We start from the raw sequence: 20,208 nt of genomic DNA on the forward strand, positions 1-20,208 counted from the left end.
TATGTCAAACACTATCAAATTCACAGACCTCTCCTTTTAAAAATTAATCTATTTTTTAAAATCTAAATTCCTTAAAGCTTTTTACAAATAACACCTGTGGAGTGTTTTTTCCATACAATAACAATGAAGAACCAATAACAATATTAAAAATTAACTCTATTTTTTTTTTGTAATTATTTTTTATTGGAGGCAAATTATTTTACAATATTATATTGGTTGGTTTTGCCATACATTGACATGAATTCACCCCGGGTTTACATAAGTTCCCCCTCCTGAACCCCCCTCCCACCTCCCTCCTCCCTTTATCCTCCCTCTGGGTCATCCCCGCATGCCAGCCCCGAGCATCCTATAACATGCATTGACCCTGAACTAGTGATTCATTTCACATATGACAACATACGTGTTTCAATGACATTCTCCCAAATCATCCCACCCTCACCCTCTCCCACAGAGTCCCAAAGACTGATCTATACATCTGTGTCTCTTTTGCTGTCTCGTATACAGGGTTATCATTTGCATCTTTCTAAATTCCATATATATGCGTTAGTATGCTGTATTGGTGTTTTTCTTTCTGGCTTACTTCACTCTGTATAATAGGCTCCAGTTTCATCCACCTCATTAGAACTGATTCAAATGCATTCTTTTTAATGGCTGAATAATACTCCATTGTGTATATGTACCAAAGCTTTCTTATCCATTCGTCTGCAGATGGACATCTAGGTTGTTTCCATGTCCTGGCTATTATAAACAGTGCTGCAATGAACATTGGAGTACATGTGTCTCTTTCAATTCTGGTTTCCTCGGTGTGTATGCCCAGGAGTGCGATTGCTGGATCATATGGCAGTTCTATTTCCAGTTTTTTGAGGAATCTCCACACTGTTCTCCATAGTGGCTGTACTAGTTTGCATTCCCACCAACAGTGTAAGAGGGTTCCTTTCTCTCCACATCCTCTCCAGCATTTATTGCATGTAGACTTTTGGATAGCAGCCATTCTGACAGGTGTGAAATGGTATCTCATTGTGGTTTTGATTTGCATCTCTCTGATTATGAGGGATGTTGAGCATTTTTTCATGTGTTTGTTAGCCATCTGTATGTCTTCTTTGGAGAAATGTCTGTTTAGTTCTTTGGCCCATTTTTTGATTGGGTCATTTATTTTTCTGGAATTGAGCTGCAGGAGCTGCTTGTATATTTTGGAGATTAATCCTTTATCAGTTGCTTCATTTGCTATTATTTTCTCCCATTCTGAAGGCTGTCTTTTCACCTTGCTTATAGTTTCCTTTGCTGTGCAGAAGCTTTTGATTTTAATTAGGTCCCATTTGTTTATTTTTGCTTTTATTTCCAATATTCTGGGAGGTGGGTCATGGAGGATCCTGCTGTGATTTATGTCGGAGAGTGATTTGCCTACGTTCTCCTCCAGGAGTTTTATAGTTTCTGGTCTTACATTTAGCTCTCTAATCCATTTTGAGTTTATTTTTGTGTATGGTGTTAGGAAGTGTTCTAGTTTCATTCTTTTACAAGTGGCTGACCAGTTTTCCCAGCACCACTTGTTAAAGAGACTGTCTTTTCTCCATTTTATATTCTTGCCTCCTTTGTCAAAGATGAGGTATCCATAGGTGCGTGGATTTATCTCTGGGCTTTCTATTTTGTTCCATTGATCTATATTTCTGTATTTATGCCAGTACCATACTGTCTTGATGACTGTGGCGTTGTAGTAGAGCCTGAAGTCTGGCAGGTTAATTCCCCCAGTTCCATTTTTCTTCCTCAAGATTGCTTTGGCTATTCGAGGTTTTTTGTATTTCCATACAAATTGTGAGATTATTTGTTCTAGTTCTGTGAAAAATATTGTTGGCAGCTTGATAGGGATTGCATTGAATGTATAAATTACTTTGGGTAGTATACTCATTTTCACAATATTTATTCTTCCAATCCATGAGCATGGTATATTTCTCCATCTATTAGTGTCCTCTTTGATTGCTTTCAGTAGTGTTTTATAGTTTTCTATGTACAAGTCTTTTGTTTCCTTAGGTAGATATATTCCTAAGTATTTAATTCTTTTTGTTGCAACAGTGAATGGAATAGTTTCCTTAATTTCTCTTTCTATTTTCTCATTATTAGTGTATAGGAATGCAAGGGATTTCTGTGTGTTGATTTTATATCCTGCAACGTTACTGTAATCATTGATCAGCTCTAGTAGTTTTCTGGTAGAGTCTCTAGGGTTTTCTGTGTAGAGGATCATGTCATCAGCGAACAGTGAAAGTTTTACTTCTTCTTTTCCAATTTGGATTCCTTTTATGTCTCTTTCTGCTCTGATTGCTGTAGCCAAAACTTCCAGAACTATGTTGAATAGTAGTGGTGAGAGTGGGCACCCTTGTCTTGTTCCTGACTTTAGGGGAAATGCTTTCAGTTTTTCACCATTGAGGATAATGTTTGCTGTGGGTTTGTCATATATAGCTTTTATTATGTTGAGGTATGTCCCTTCTATTCCCACTTTCTGGAGAGTTTTTATCATAAATGGATGTTGAATTTTGTCAAAGGCTTTCTCTGCATCTATTGAGATAATCATATGATTTTTATTTTTCAGTTTGTTAATGTGGTGTATTACGTTGATTGATTTGCGGATATTGAAGAATCCTTGCATTCCTGGGATAAAGCCCACTTGGTCATGATGTATGATCTTCTTAATGTGTTGTTGGATTCTGATTGCTAGAATTTTGTTAAGGATTTTTTCATCTATGTTCATCAGTGATATTGGCCTGTAGTTTTCTTTTTTTGTGGGGTCTTTACCAGGTTTTGGGATTAGGGTGATGGTGGCCTCATAGAATGAGTTTGGAAGTTTCCCTTCCTCAGCAATTTTCTGGAAGAGTTTGAGTAGAATAGGTGTTAGCTCTTCTCTAAATTTTTGGTAGAATTCGGCTGTGAAGCCGTCTGGACCTGGGCTTTTGTTTGCTGGAAGATTCCTGATTACAGCCTCTAGTTCCGTGCTTGTGATGGGTCTGTTCAGATTTTCTATTTCTTCCTGGTTCAGTTTTGGAAAGTTGTACTTTTCTAGGAATTTGTCCATTTCTTCCAGGTTATTCATTTTATTGCCATATAATTGCTGATAGTATTCTCTAATAATCCTTTGTATTTCTGTGTTGTCAGTTGTGATCTCTCCATTTTCATTTCTAATTTTATTGATTTGGTTCTTCTCCCTTTGTTTCTTGATAAGTCTGGCTAGCGGTTTGTCAATTTTATTTACCTTCTCAAAGAATCAGCTTTTGGCTTTGTTGATTTTTGCTATGGTCTCTTTTGTTTCTTTTGCATTTATCTCTGCCCTAATTTTTACAATTTCTTTCCTTCTACTGACCCTGGGGTTCTTCATTTCTTCCTTTTCTAGTTGCTTTAGATGTAGAGTTAGGTTATTTAGTTGACTTTTTTCTTGTTTCTTGATGTGTGCCTGTATTGCTATGAACTTCCCCCTTAGCACTGCTTTTACAGTGTCCCAGAGGTTTTGGGTTGTTGTGTTTTCATTTTCATTCATTCCAGGATAGATCACATCCTGGGCCATAAATCTAGCCTTGGAAAATTCAAAAAGTTGAAATCATTCCATGCATCTTTTCTGACCACAATGCAGTAAGATTAGATCTCAATTACAAGAGAAAAACTATTAAAAATGCCAACATATGGCGGCTGAACAACATGCTGCTGAATAATGAACAAATCATAGAAGAAATCAAAAGAGAAATTAACTCTATTTTTAAAAAGTTACTATGAACTATGCTGTGTTGAACCACTGAATAAACTATTGTAGATGGCAGATTTTTTAAATGTGGTGCAATTGCTAATGTCAGATTTTTCCTTTCATTTGTTCATTGATTGATTCATATATAATGATCAGTATCTGTTGTCATGCCAAGTCGCTTCAGTCGTGTCTGATTCTTTGTAACCCTATGGACTGTAGCTTGCCAGACTCATCTGTCCGTGGGACTGTCCAGGCAAGAATACTGTAATGGGTTGTCATGTCCTCCTCCAGGGGATCTTCCTGACCCAGGGATTGTAATCACATCCCTTATGTCCCCTGCATTGGCAGGTGAGTTCTTTACCACTAGCGCCACTGGGGACTTCTCCCATCTGTCTGCAGTGTGGGAGACCTAGGTTAGATCACTTTTCACTTTCTTTCATCTGCTGAGTACCTCTTTCTTGGGCTTTTTCTAGACACTGAGGATACAGAGACAAATAGAATATAGTTTCTGTATTCAAAAGCTCATAGACATAAACACTTGAGTAGTTAAAATACTTCTCAATGATTTTTTAATATTGAATAATAAGGTGATCGCCAAAGAATTGATGCTTTTGAACTGTGATGTTGGAGAAGACTCTTGAGAGTCCCTTGGACTGCAAGGAGATCCAACCAGTCCATTCTAAAGGAGATCAGTCCTGGGTGTTCACTGGAAGGACTGATGCTAAAGCTGAAACTCCAATACTTTGGCCAGCTCATGTGAAGAGTTGACTCACTGGAAAAGACTCTGATGCTGGGAGGGATTGGGGGCAGGAGGAGAAGGGGACGACAGAGAATGAGATGGCTGGGTGGCATCACTGACTCGATGGACATGAGTTTGAGTGCACTCCGGGAGTTGGTGATGGACAGGGAGGCCTGGCGTGCTGTGATTCATGGGGTCGCGGAGAGTCGGACACGACTGAGCGACTGAACTGAACTGAATATAGAAATATACTTTAAAGAGCTTCCCATATCAGTTATGATAATCACCTCTATCATGAGTATACTTTCAATAGTGATGTTTTGAATAATGAACAAATTTCTTATATCAACATTCATTCATTCAAAAAAAATAGTTTAGGAACATCTACAATATGCTACTGGACTGAACTGAGCTGAATTGAACAATATGCTAGGCACAGTCCTAAGTTCTGTATCCCAGTAGAGAAAAAATACATAACAATATTGACAAAAATCCTACCCTCATGGAGTTTATAATCTAATAGAAGATAAACAGGCTGACAATAAACTGTAAACCTAACAGGTAAACTGTATAGTGTGGCCAAAAGTGTTACGGAGAATATCTGAAGGCAGGAGGAAGGTTATCCTTTTAAAATAGTGCTGTTGTAGTAAAGAGAATGACTCCATTTAGATGTTCATTAACTGACTGCTCCCACTCCCCCTTCTCCTGCCCCATGCCCAGACAAGCAGAGAAGAAAGCCTAGTTGCCCCCTCCTTTGGTGCTGGTGGGAAATTTAAACCTCACAGACCCTGACCCACACGTGGGAAACCTTAACCCAGCACCGCCCATTAACCACCATAAAGCCCAGTCAGTTACCTTTCTCTTTTCTCTTTAGACATTTTCAACCTGTTTGGGAGGCTGCTGTGCTCTTCCTGAATAGTTTCCCTATGGAAGTAATCAACCTCTTCATAGTCTTGATGTGCTTGGCATCAGTGTTGACATATAACCCAAATCTGGGGTGATCAGGGTAGACTTTATTGATGAGGTGACATCTGAACAAATGAACATGGGGGTTGTCCATGCAAATACCTGTAGACAGAGTGTTGCAGGCTGTGGGAACATGCCTGATACACGTTTGAGGGATAGCACAGGGTCTCTTGTGGCTAGAATGGAGCAAGTGAGAATTTTCAGAGATCCTCAAAGATGTACTTGGTGGGGGAGGCAGATCATAAGGGATCTTGTGGCCAAGGTGAAGACTCTGGCTTTTCCTCTGAGGGAACTAGGGAGTCATTATGTTGTTTTGAGCAGAAGAATGACATGATCTGATTTTCACTTCCAAGGGATGACTCCAGTTGTTAGGTGGAGAATTGATTGTAGGAGAGAAAGGGTTTGAAAGCAGAGAGATCAGCTGGGGAAGCTGTTATAAGAAGAAGAAAGATGTTAGTGGCTCTGAAAAGGGTGGTAGCACTGAGGGTGGTGATAAGTCATTGGATTCTGGGTATATTTTGAAAGTAGAGCCATTAGAATCTGCTGATGCATTAGCTGTGGAGTAGTGAGAAAAAGAGAAAAGTTACAAAAGAAATTGTCCCTCGCCAAAATGGGGAGGACTGCAGAGGTGCAGCTTATTTAGGGGAAAGATCTGAAGTTACATTTTGTACATGTTTAGATTGAGATGTCCCTTTGAGGTACAATTGGCAATGTCAAATATTCTTGGAGTCTTTAGATAGATAGTATTTAAAGCCTCTGTTTTAAAAAATATGTATTTACTTATTTGTTTGGCTGCCCCAGGTCTTAGTTGTGGCATGGGGCATGTAGGATCTAGTTCCTTGACCAGGAATTGAACCTGGGCCCCCTGCATTGGGAATGCGGCAGAATCTTAGTTACTGGACCACCAGGGAAGTCCCTTAAACCTTTATAAAGAATGAGATTCCTTAGGGACTGTGGGTAGATGAATGAAAGAAAAAGACCAGGGACTGAGGGTTGGGCATAGTAAAAGATTGGGGAGAAAATGAGGAACCAGCCAAGGAAACTGAGAAGAAATGACTAGTTTAAAAAAACAAACAAACAAGAGATTACGAAATCCGGAAAGCCACGTGAAGAAAGTGTGTCAAGGAGAATAGAGTGATCAGCTCTGCCAAGAGCTCTAGGTAGATTGAGATGAGAACAGAGAATCTGCAATTGGATTATTTATAAACATGGACATCACCAGTACTTTGTACTTTGACAGGAGTAATTTTAGAAGGTAATGGGGAAAGAGCATATTTAGAGTGGCTTGCCTGGAGAATCCCAGCGATGGGGCAGCCTGGTGGGCTGCCGTCTATGGGGTCGCACAGAGTCGGACACGACTGAAGCGACTTAGCAGCAGCAGCAGCATGATAACATGGGAGGAGAGAAATTGGAGCATGCAAGTAAAGATGATTCTTTTGAGGAATTTTCATGTAAAGGGAAGTAGAGCAATAGGATGAAGTTGGTAGAAGTAGGACCAAGACAAGTATTTTTGAGATGAGAGCAACAATAATGTATTATATACTGATGAAAATGACCCAGTAGAGAGAGTGAATTCGATGCTCTGATATAATTTGTACACAGTAGGGTAGGATCCCAGTCCAGTGTTCTCTGTTTCTCTAACACAGAATAAAATTGTCCCCTAGTTTGGGATTTCAGAAAGGTCTCTGGGGACTAGCCAGGAACCTGCTTGCTGCCTGCCCTGAGTATAGTTGGAAAAAGTGTAACCCAAGACAAATAAGTTCCTCAGATGGATGCTTTTGGCAAGTGCAGGGTCCAAAATGGCACTGATAATGAAATGCAGAAACCTTGAGAAATTAACTTTGAAACTGGTCTTGACATCACAAAGCTGGAGCAGAGACAAAACCAAAGTTGTCTCATAGAGATTAACTTAGGAAATGCAGGACTCCCATGGAAAATAACTGCTGGAAAATATCATAAACCAAATGAAGAAACAGCCTCAGAAGAGAGCAGACAGTAAATGGAAGACTTTGCAGCCTAAGAAATGAACTGTTCAAAGATGTGAAGGATGGAAGAGAATGAGACAAGATTATAAAAGGAATAGGTGAATTTAGGGGAAAAAAAACTAAATAGAAATTTTAGAACTGAAAAATATAACCATTGAATAAAAAGAAGAAATGATCAAATTCAGTTCAGTTCAGTTCAGTCGCTCAATTGTGTCCAACTCTGTGACCCCATGAATCACAGCACGCCAGGCCTCCCTGTCCATCACCAACTCCTGGAAACAATTTTTTTTTCCTCTCCTTTCTCAGTATACTGAAATTCTGTGCATTAGGTTCTATGCATTGGATCCAGAATTTGGAAAAAGGGACTTAATTTTTTAGATGGCCATTCTCTTTAAACAGGAGAAGCGCTCCTACAGCCTTCGCAAAGGGGCAGTCAGTTCAGCAGAAACCCCACTTTGCTTGTGCTTAGATTGGTAACATACAATCGTCTCGTCATTTTCTCGATTGAAGGCTTTCCATGGTTGTTGTTCAGTTGCTAAATTGCAACCTCATGGACTGTAGCTCACTGGGCTCCACTGAGTCCACATCTAAATTTGATTTTATGTTAGAGACAGTACAGGTTTGGGGGAATTTATGAATTTTTGTGGTTTCTAAGCAGCAATGAAAATCCATAAAGTCTGTTTGGGGCAGTGATTCTCAAATGTGGTATGCAGATCTCTGGATGTTCTGAGACTTTCAGGGAGGTCTGTGAGATTAGAACTATTTTTATAGTAGTTTATAACAAAACTGTGTGTATAATAGTTTATAAAATGAAGATGTTTTTTGCCTTTTCTATTTGTTGCTATTTGCAACTGATGCTACAAAAGCAACAGTGGTAAAACTTCGATCAGCTCACCATAAATCAAAGCATTGACACCAAAGCGAACTAGTTGTCCCGTTCTTCACTGCTGCATACTTGCAATTAAAAAAAAAAACGAGGGAGATTCACTTAAGAATGCTTTTGCTGAAGCAGTAGAATCTGTTACATTCATAAGTACCTATTCTTAAATAAATTTGTAGTAATCTGTGGGAATATATTAAGTGGGAAGTAAACCTCAAGCACTTTCACTACGTAGTACAGCCTGATGGCTGTCTTGAGGAAGAGATTGCATGTGGATGAATTGAGAGCTGGCTCAGCTGTTTTTCTCATGGAACAACATTTTTGTTTGTAAAAACAACTGACAAACCATGATTATTCGGACTTGGGTTTTTGACAGGAATTTTGTTGAAAATGAGTGAAATGAACATGCCATTTCTAGGAAGACAACTAATTGTTTTTGTTGCCAGTGATAAAATCTAAACTTGCATGAGAAAACTGGAGTTTTGGAAAATTTGTATTTGCCATCATGAGCTTGACAGTTTTCTAAGATTTTTTGGATGAGACTTGCGGTGACATTAATGGGCATTGTTTTTTTAAAAATTGTGTAATGAAATACTTCAACATCAAGGGGATCTGTATAACTCAGGGAGCGTATGTTTTCTGAATGACCACATATGATGTTCCCAGATCCTGGTTAACAAGAAAGACCATTAGGTTTTCATGTAACTGAGTAGGAAAAGTGCATCATTGGATGGTATTACATTTCACATAGCAACAAACTTAAGAAACTATAATTTGTTGGGCTTCCCTGGTGGCTCAGACAAGAATCTGCCTGCAATGCGGGAGGCCTGGGTTTGATCCTTGGGTTGGGAAGATCCTCTGAAGGAGGGCACAGCAATGCACTCCAGTATTCTTGCTTGGAAAATCCCCATGAACAGAGGAGCCTAGCGAATGGTAGCCCTACTATTCATGGGGGCACAAAGAGTCTGACATGACTGAGTGACTAAGCATATCATTTGTCACATGTTGGTATAGTATCAAGGAAGAATATTCACAATTATTTGAAGAGGCTCTAAAATATTCCTCCCATGTCCAGTCACTATCTGTGTGAGGCCTAGTCTTCTGTACTTCAACCAAACATTATGTCACAACAGACCGACTAGTTTTCTATTCAGTAGATTTTCTCTTTTCAGGTCAGATGTTAAAGAGATTTGCAAAATGCAAAAACAGTGGCATATTTCTCACTATTTTTTGTTTTTGAAAATATATTTTCCATAAAATACATTATTTATATTAAAATGTAATGAGTTTTTATTTTTAAATCAATTAGTAAATCTGATGCTGGGAAAGGTTGGGGGCGGGAGGAGAAGGGGACGACAGAGAATGAGATGGCTGGATGGCATCACCGACTCGATGGATGTGAGTTTGAGTGAACTCCGGGAGTTGGTGATGGACAGGGAGGCCTGGCGTGCTGTGATTCATGGGGTCGCGGAGAGTCGGACACGACTGAGCGACTGAACTGAACTGAACTGAACTGAATGAATTTAAACATGACTCAGTTTAATTTCCAATATGGTAAATATTGATGGAGCTCTTTGATGGTTCTCAATAATTTTTAAGAATGTAAATGGGATTAAAAAAGAACTTGGGACCCACTGGTTTAAAGTATTGGCACATTTGTAACTATCTTTAAACTATACTGGTTGTTGGTTAAAATAGGCTTACATGGCTCAGAGGGTAAAGAATTGGCCTGCAATGCAGGAGACACAGGAGACATGGCTTCAATCCCTGGGATGCTAAGATCCCCTGGAGGAAGAAATGGCAACCCACCCCAGTATTCTTGCCTGGGAAATTCTATGGACAGAGGAGCCTGGTGGGCTACAGTCCAAAGGATTGCAAAGAGTCAGACACGACTGAGTGACTAAGTACAAATAATAATACACCATTTCCCCAATGAAGTTTGAAGACAAAGGAACTTTCACTATATTATTTCCTATAGAAAATAAATGATTTGAATATATATATGTAAATATATATTTAGAAAATAGTTATATATCTTAATGTATATTACATATATGATTGTGTGTGTTATCACTATATAGAATATATATGTGTATCTATATATAGAAAATAATGAATATATGATTTCCAGTGGTGGCAAATGAAACTGTTCTCTCCAAACTGTGTCTCAGAGAGCAATAGCAACTGTGGAAAATATTTCTTGTCTCTTACTTTCTTTGTTTCCCCAACTCTCTACATGTCTTATATATACCCTTTTAGTATGGAAGATAAAAGTGATTTTTTTTTTCCTTTAGTGAAGAAGAATGAAATGAGAAACTAAACATTACAAAATAGCGTAGAAAGGAATGTCACAACAGAACTTTAATTTGACAACCAGATAGATGTATGCAAATAATATGCAAGTGTACCAGAATCGCACCAATTTTAAGTCCATGAGCCAGGCCCTTGGGACAAAACCTGCAAAAACTTTGCTATTGCTGGCTGTTAGTGACAGCGTTGTCACTTGGGAAAGCCTACTGTCAGGATGAATGTGTTTTTGCAGGTGAACTTCACCCTCTATGAGCTTCTGTTTGGGCGCTGCTGAGAGTATTGGACAGTCCCTTTTCCAAATGATGGTTAGCTTGACATTTCATGATTCTTCTAATAAAATTATGTGTCAAGGAAATTGAAAGGCACGTTCCCTCGGGTGACAGGTGGAGTGAGCCACATAGATTTTATGAGAACAAACTGACCATTTTTGTCATGAATGTTAATAAGAAATAAATGGGATCAAAGTTACGCAAACTGTATTTCTACTCCTTTCAGGGCTGCCTCTCTATTTCAGAATCCTGTCTTCTTCTTTTTAAATGTTCCCTTCTGTTCTCCTTTGTATTTAATTTATTGTCTAAATCGGATAACATTTGAGCCTTTTAATTTTGTGTCAGAATGAAATGTCCTTCTATTGGGATTCAGACTGTTTATAGTCAGTAATCCTCCTACACTTTCTGTCTGCCTAGTGCAGAGGAGAAACTAGTTTTCCATTGTGCAACTAAGCAGTACCAGGTGGATTAAGACATACCAGTATGTTTATATTTTATTCACTAAGTTTTGGGGTTTGCAAGATTCCAAATCTTGTATCTCATTTCTCTTGAAATCAGAATTAGGCCTTCAGATCAGAAGAGTAAGATAAGTACTGTTTTCTTCTTCCAAGGTCTCTAGTTGCTATCCTGTGCTAACTCTGAAGCTACTCAATAAACGAAGTGCCTTAGAAATGTGTATGTAGCCTTCAGGGAGGAAGGGTGTAGGGGAGAGGAGATTCTGTACCTGTACACAAACCCCATCAACATTATGGTTTTTGTTTGTTTGTTTCTTGCTTGCTTGTTTGATTTTAATTTTATTTAAAAAAAACAGTAAGTTTAGATAATCACAAGCCATATTTTAGAAAATACAAGTATCTAAACCAGTTTAATGACCGAGTAAAATCCTGAGAGTTTGAAATTCAGTAATGGCTGAAAAGCTTTGATGCTGGTTAACATCTCAGAAAAAAAATCAATTTAGTCCTCGCATTTTCCCTGTCCAACTTTATACATCAATAATGACAGTTAGGAGGATTATAGCAAGGATGCACTGAATACAGTCTGTTTGCTGAGCACTCCTCTTTGCTGAGAACATCCTGCTCTCAATAGAATGTCAACTCTGTGAGGTCAGGTACTGTATCCATAACCCCTAGATTTGCTTCTGGCTCACAGCAGGTGCTCAATGCATATTTTTGAGCATATAAAAGACTAAGTACCTCATTTAATATCCTTAAGATAACCCCATTTAATGAAGCTTACTGAGTAGAATGCAAGGCAAAAGACATTAAAAAACAGGGCAAAGAGGGCCTTTTATATCATGCAAGGTACTGTTAACGATAATTAGATAGTAATATAAATGTGGGACCAAGTAACACTGTGCCAGGATAAACAAAATGCAATGTGTTAAAACTGTAAAAAGGAAGAGGCCACATTATAGCAGAATGATGAATCTGAGGATGCTGCAGGCTCCAGTGGCCTGGGTTCTGATCCTGCCTCCCCTTTCTACCTGAGTCACCTTTGTTGTTGTTCAATACCTGTGCACAAACCCCATCAACATTATGGGGTTGATGGGGTCAGTTGTGTGTGACTCTTTGTGACTCCCTGGACAGCAGCGTGCCAGCCTTCCCTGTCCTTCACTATCTCCTGGAGTTTGCTCAAACTCATGTCCATTGAGTCGCCTTAGGCAAGTCATTTAACATTTCTGGGTCTCAATTAACTCATCTATCAAATAGGGATGATAATAATACATACTTTGTAGGTTTGTGGTGGGGATTAAGTCAATTAATTCACAGAAAGCACTTAACATAGCACCTGGCAGGTGGTAAACACAGTAAATACCAGTTACCATGTTAAAAAAAGATTGAGGGAAGACTAGAGAGAGGATATCTTTTCATACAACACATGGATGCATACCAAAAACAAAAAAAGGCTTTAAAATGTAATGAAGATCTGAGCATATGTACATACCTTGGGAGCCTATACACAGAGACTATACCTTCTTTGAAGTGTCTCTGGACCCTGATGAAGCTGGTTTCTTGGCAAGAAACCTCACTAACTGACCCAAAGGAGATGGTGTACTGACCACAGCCAGCGAGGCTTCTGGAAGGAGGACCGGGGAAAGGACATGATCTGATTTACATCTTGAAGAGAGATCGATGTGGCCACTGAGTAGGGACCAGGGCCACCGGGGTGGGAGCCATATCAGACAGGCTGGCCAGGAAGTTCCCACAGCTGTCTGGCCTGGAGCTGTTGGTGACTTGGATGGAGGCATTAGCAGTAGCAGTGAAGGACGGAAGGAGCTGCTGGATAGTATGCAGATTTGAAGGTGAAGCCGACAGAACTTGTTGATGGATTGAACGTGGAGTGTGAGGGAAAGGGGAAACAGTGGTGATACTGGGCTCTTGATCTGGGGTAGAGAACAGGAAGGAGGAGTAGGTTTGGTGGAGGGGGCAGAAGGGAGGAGGAGGTGGAGCGGCTCTGCTTTTAACCCATCCTAGTTTCCTAGGCCTTTTATACAGTTCATGCGGTTCTCACAGCATGTGTACTGGGGTGGTTTGCCATTTCCTCCTCCAGTGGGCAGAAGGTTTGCTATTCCCTCCTCCCAAGGGCAGAAGGAGAAGAGGGCGTCAGAGGATGAGATGGCTGGACAGCATCACCAATGCAACAAACGTGAATTTGGGCAAATCCCGGGAGATGGTGAGGGACAGGGAGGCCTGGCGTGCTGCAGTCCATGGGGTCACAAAGAGTCGGACGTGATTGGGTGACTGAACAACCAGTTTCCTAGGGCTAGCATAATGAAGTACCCAAGACTGGGTCTTAAAACAACAGAATTTTATTGTCTCACAGTTCTGGAGGCTGACTGTCCAAAAATCAGGGCGTTGGCAGGACCCTGCTCTTTTTGACAGCTCTGGAGGGAGCCCTTCCTCATCTCTTGTTGCTTCTAGTGTTTGCCAGCAATCTTTGGTGTTCTGCATCGTGCATGATGGAGAGATGCATCACTCCAGTCACGGGCTGCCTTCTCCCCGTGTGTCTTTACATCAACTTCCCTCTGGGCGTGTCTTTTTCTCTGTGCATGTCTGTCTTTCTGTCCAAATTCCCCCCACTTGTAAGGACACTGGTTATATTGGAATGGGGCTTTCCAGGTAACACTAGTGGTTTCCACGTAACACACCTGCCAAAGCAGGAGACGTAAGAGACGCGGGTTCAATCCCTGGGTCAGGAAGATCCCCTGGAGAAGGAAATGGCAACTGTCTCCAGTATTCTTGTCTGGAGAATCCCATGGACAGAGGAGCCTGGCAGGCTATAGTCCATAGGGTTGCAGAAAGTCAAACACAACTGAAGCGACTTAGCAGAGCACAGAGCACATACACAGGGTCCACCCCAGTGACCTTATTTTAGCTTGTTTACCTCTGTCAGGGCTCTACTTCCTGGTCAGAATGCATGCTGAGGCACAGAGGGTTAGGACCTCAACACAGCTTAGCTCATAACATCTCTTAAATGCGATTGTTATTTACTGTACAAGTGGAGGTATCAAGTGAGCAATTAGATAAACGGATATATTGTCCATTTGGCTTTCATCCGATCTTTCTGTGTATAAAGTAGCATAACAACAAGCATTGTCAGGTAGATTATTCTGCATCTGAATTTTGTTTTGGTCTAGATTTTCACATGAGAAGTCCTGCTTACATATATTATTAAAATATTTTGAAAAAGTGTGACATCAATTATATGTATATCATCATATAAGGAAAGAGGATGGGATGGTTTAAAGTGAAGAAAAACTTACATCCCAGGCAACAGGAAGTGAGAAGAGTTCCTATCTCCTTGCTTCTATTTTCTTCATTAAGTACAGTTACCTCTTGGCACTGCTAGATACTGATTGAGCAAAAATTTTCCTTAAGATTTCCAGGTGCATAGCATTAAGCAACACAGTTTTATGGCATCAAAAAAACCTGGAGAACCATATTCTGATGTATGGAAAATACATCTGTGCTCATTTTATTAATGAGTGTGTGAGTAAACTTTGTTTTAGATCTTGGAAACATTTATTCTTTTGTTCAAACTTTTCATTTAAAAATATTTTTTTAACTTCTATTATGTCTGAGCCACTAGATGCTGGATTTCAGCAAGGAATAAGATAGATTAGGTGAGACTATACAGTGGTTTGCAGGCAGTTAAATAATGTGATAAGTACGATCTTGTGGTTAAGACCACACTAGGGCACACAGACAGGGCACCTAATAGTTTTAGGGGGGGCTGGGTAGAAATATGGAGAGGGTTTTTTTGGAGGAAGAAACTTAGGAAATAAGGTACAAATGCCACAAGTGTAATAATAATAATGTTTAAATTATATTCTCTATTTTAGTGCTGCGATAGTATTTTCCACACTTAAACTTCTCCAGGATTCAAAACTTTTTAAAAAGAAGGTAGTAGAAGATGACTCAGAGAATTATACCTCTCCAGGAAGTTATGTATGTATGAATTTAATGTTTATCCTTATAATACTTATTATGGAATAATTATTGGCATACTAGGACATTGTCTCATTATTTAGGTGAAACAAAGGGGTAAAGTACTGAAAACATTGAGTTCAGAATAAAAAGGTCTGTGTTTAAGTCCTATGTTGATGCTATTTATTAGTCAGTATACCTTGGGCAAGTTCCTTAAAAATTTTTTAAAGAGCTATGTAATCTCATTTAGGAACTGATGGAATTGGATGTAATAGTGACTGAAGCCCCACCAGATATATCATTCTAGCTTTCTAGATCTGGTGTCGCCAGTAAATGAAGTTGTTTCACAGTACTTGGTCTTCATTTCTCTTTCAATTATATTTCTTCTTTAGCATTACCGGTGTGACACGTGTGCTGTTTCCCATCCTGAATTTCTCACAATTAGATTCTTCTGCACTTAAGCTCTCAAATCTGTATGGCAACTGGTGTCTCACATTCTTCGAAATTTTATAGACTTCAATTAGTCCAAGTAATTTAATAATACTGGGTTGTTTAGGATTAAAATATAAAGATTCAGTACACTAAACCCTTGCTCATTTTAAAATGAATAAAATAAAGCTTAAGCTTTACTAATAAAATTGCTACTATCTAAGTCTTTACAAAACAAAACTAATTGACTCATTTCTTACTATATTAAAAGCAATATATATGCTAAAAAGCAATCTGATTCTGAAAATTTACTTAGAGCGGTGGTTGTCAGTTGGGGGTGATTTTGCCTCCCAGGAGACATTTGCAGTGCCTAGAGACATTTCGGTTGTTCTAACCAGGGACAGTGCTAATGACATCTACTGGGTAGAAGCCAGGGATGTAGCTCAACATCCTGTAACACACAGGACATTTCCCCCACAACAAGTATCTGGCCCAAAATGTCAGTTGTGCTGAGGTCGAGAAGCCCTGGTTTAGATTAAGCATGACTTGGCTTTTCAATAGTAACAGGGATGTAGGCCAAGATTAAGGTACATAGATAAGTTTTTTTTTTCTGTAAATCTAATCTAAGTAGTAGAGCCCTCATTCTAATCATGATCCTCTCCCTGGTTCTCTGTTCCCTTCTTACTGGTCCCAGGAACAGCTCACCCTCTCCCCCTCTGCACCTCACCTGTCAGTCACTTTAGCCCCCATCAAGTCCAGGTCACAGCTCCTTGATAACAGATGTTGCTGACTGGTTGGAGATGGTGAACTGTCAGAGATGCATAGCAGAAAATTCCTAGAACAAAGAGGCACTGTTCTAGATGAAGTGTCTGAGATTGATGGCTCTGGAAGAGTTCCTTTGTCACCTCCCTCCCATTGGTCACTTCCTTTGTAAAGTGAAACAATAAGGATAGTAAGTCATAAAATATGTTCGGGGTGTGAGCAGCACCTAGCAATATAACTTAGTCAGTTAAGACTGTGGGCTCTAAATTCAGAAAGACAAAAGTGTGAATCCTAACCTCTGCCAGAATATGATGGGGTTTAAGCAAAGTTAGCCTTCCTAGGCTTCACTTCTCAAATCTGAAAAACAGAGAATAACAATAACCACTCTTTGTCTTGTCAGGAGGATTAAGTGAGATAATATGTATAAAGCATGTAGTACAGCCCCTGGCACATAATAAGCACTCAATAATTAGCCAGTGTTATTGTTTTTCAGCCTTTAAAATGATGGTCACAAAATTTTTGAAGGTATGGAAACTGTTGATATAGTTTGCAATGAAAAATTCAGACTGTAAATCTAGTTTTCAACAGTGGGTACACAGAGAAAAAGGAAGCACTTAAATGAGGATCAGTGTTAATAGTGACTTTACTTGTTTTTGTATATCTTTTATGTTTAATAGAATGTTAAAGAATAATTTATAAAATTAAAAATTTAATGCTATTAAATGGTATCACTGCTTCCTTTAACTTATATTTAACACTAGGCTAGGACTTGGACATTTTTAAGTGGAAAGATAATCATCATTTTAATATTGTTTAGGCAACTGAAAGTAAAGACGACAATTTTTTAGATCCTATTTCCCTAAATTCTCGAGAATATTTCAACATTCATCTTTGGTTGAGGTGCCGCTTAGCCTTGGTGACTGCATTTGTTGCCCAGATTCGTGGCATTGGAATCGTGAAAGGTACAAATATCCTGTCTCTTCAATCAAAGCTTTCATAAAATTTAATTTTATTTAGGTAACAGAGGTTTTATTGGGATGTATTTTATTATAACAGTTACATTTTATAACTTCTTAGCTTGATCTGTTTCCAGAATTTTAAAAATTGAGATATTAAATGAGGATAATCATTTTCTGCAGACCCTTGTATCACTGAAAATGGCATATATGTTACTGATGTATGCATTGCAGGCAATGAGATTTCAGAATACTAATGCACAAGCCTTCCTATCATCTAGGAAGGCAGCCTGGTGCAGGGGTCCAGAGAGCAGTTTCTGGAGCCACCCTGACTTGCTGCGTAATCTTGGCCAAATCACTTAATCCCCCTATGCCCCAGTTTTCTCCTCTGTAAAATAGAAATAGGGTACCTACTTCATAGGATTATTTCAAGAATAAATAGGTTAAATTTCTAAAGTTCTTAGATTATAGCCTGGCACATACAAATATTAGTGCTGGCAGTGGTTAATAGTTGTCTGTATGTGAACCTATCTATTTACCCATCTCTGCCCATCTCCCAAATTAAATTATTTCATGCAATATCATTATTACTTTTGAAGCATTTGAATACTCTAAAGTACTTCCCCCAAAATTATGTTTATTTTCAATATTTCATGTGGTTTTGTTTTTCATCTTTGCATCTTCCTTTTCTTCTATTTTATACAATATTCTTGTGATAAACTTTGAGGATATTATGCTTATACAGTTTCTTCCTTTCTCGGTGCATTTTAAGTAACTGCATTTGTTTATTTTAGAAAACGACATAACAGATTACGTGAGCCTTATCAATGAAGTGTGTGTGGAGGCAAAAGCTGCAGGTGACAGGGAGCTACAGGCTGAATTCTTGATGCAAGCTGTAATTATCGGCCTACAAGAAAAGCATTTAAAGGCAGACATCATAAAAAACCTTCAGGTAGGAAGGCAGCCTCATTCACATTGATATTTACCGAAGGATTCTGGTTAGAATAAAAGGAGAGAGTTTAAATTTCCTTTCGTTACTGCTTGTATGGCAGTCAATATGGCCAGCTCTTGTTTCAGTGAATTGTAAATGGTACTATCAGATGTAATAACTTTATTTTAATAGGAGATAATACAGTTGCTTGAAGGGCATGGCTTTATTTCTCCTCGATCTCATTTAACCCTGGTGAGAAGCATGCTTTTGCTGGATGATTTAACAAAAGCTGAGAAATTCAAGGAAACTCCTTCTTCGAAAATAGAAAAATTGTATTTGTTGACTCAGTCTCACAACATTCTTATAGAACAGGTGAGAATGCTTTACTGTCCAAAAGATTTAGAAACTTACTCTTCTTTTTTGTATTGCAGACTACATTAACTAAGTACTTATTATAACGTTTCTTTAACAGATGATAACTTTTGGAGAAACAATTGTATTGCCTTCATCAAACACTGACTATGCAAGTCCATTACTGCCTTTGAAAAACATTTATCTTCCTCACGTCATGTTATTGGCCAAAACAAAAATGAGAATTGGTAAGGACACTTAAACATATATTCAAGACACTGATGAAAAAGTTTAATTTATTTTCAAGCAGGCTATCTTGTGAGTGCATTTAATTTGGGGCAATATTTATGAATACCCAGATTCCATTTATTTAAAAAATAGTTGAAAAAATTATTACTAGTGCCATGTTATTCCTTACACACAAAGGCATTTAATTAAATAGCTGGTTATACAAAGCTATTTACACAGTATAATCCTTTAGTTGAAAAGTAGTTTCTATGAAAGGATGTTTGATAGTAGAAATGTTAGAAAGCAGTTATCTACTCAGTTGTTTCTTTTGCTGATGAAGGAACAAACATCTGATCACCTACCATGTGCCAGCCTCCGTGTGAGGTCCTGGGAAGCTACTGGAGATGAAAGCAGATGCAGTTCCTGCTCTTAACCTTGAAGATAGAGATAAACAAGTAAAAAGATCATATATAGGAATGAATATTGTATCATTTATCATATTATAAATATTGTATAAAACATTTTAATATTTATTCAATATTTATACATTTTTATAATATTTAGAAAATTTAATACAATATATATTTCATAGAAATCTGTATTTGATAACAACTATATAGGAAATCTGCAAGGATATAGAAAGCTTAAATATGATGATGAGTTATGTTTATGTATGTAATTGTAATTAGTGTTATAAAAGATGTGGCTAAGGTCTGTTGATAAAGAATAGTGAAGGAAGGGGTATCTATTTAAGTACTGAATAGAATAATTGGGAAAGGTCTCTTTGGGGAGGTGGTATTTAACTCTGGACCGTAAGTATTATGCATATGCATAGTGGAGTCATGAATATGCATAGGGGAGTCATGAATATGCAGAGTGGAGTCATGCATAGTGGAGGCAGAGCGCGCAGTGAGTTGTAGGTTCTGAGGTCAGGACACACTTTACATATTCCAGAACTGCAAGGAGACCATTACAGCCAGAGCAGAGTCGGGTAGGGGCAGCCTAATGGAGGAGGTGATCAGGGAACAGTTTATGTTTCAAAGGATGACCCTGGCTGCTGGGTGAAGAATAGATGGGAGGATAGCCTGAAGCCAGCCATGGGAGGACCTGATTATAGAAGGTAGACCAGTACGCCAGAGTTATATGTGTGTGTGCTCAGTTGCTCATTCGTGTCTGATTTTTTGTGGCCCCCTGGACTGTAGCCTGCCAGGCTTCTCTGCCCATGGCATTTTCCAGGCAAGAGTACTGGAGCGG

At 38.8% G+C, this 20,208-nt stretch overlaps 1 protein-coding gene across 2 annotated transcripts in view; it reads left to right on the forward strand.

Moving 5' to 3' along the window:
* Window positions 1-20,208, forward strand: part of CFAP54 (cilia and flagella associated protein 54) — a 321,117-nt gene that overhangs the window by 211,599 nt on the left and 89,310 nt on the right. For both annotated transcript variants that reach the window (XM_088837126.1, XM_055395985.2), the window contains 5 exons: window positions 15,213-15,318; window positions 17,306-17,450; window positions 18,239-18,396; window positions 18,568-18,747; window positions 18,848-18,974. In XM_088837126.1, the coding sequence (XP_088693252.1) occupies window positions 15,213-15,318; window positions 17,306-17,450; window positions 18,239-18,396; window positions 18,568-18,747; window positions 18,848-18,974 (716 nt within the window). The remainder of the gene's footprint in view (window positions 1-15,212; window positions 15,319-17,305; window positions 17,451-18,238; window positions 18,397-18,567; window positions 18,748-18,847; window positions 18,975-20,208) is intronic.

This window comes from Moschus berezovskii, chromosome 6, assembly GCF_049115385.1.
Source record: "Moschus berezovskii isolate FMDL1 chromosome 6, NW_MosBer_1.0, whole genome shotgun sequence".
Classification (NCBI taxonomy): domain Eukaryota; kingdom Metazoa; phylum Chordata; class Mammalia; order Artiodactyla; family Moschidae; genus Moschus; species Moschus berezovskii.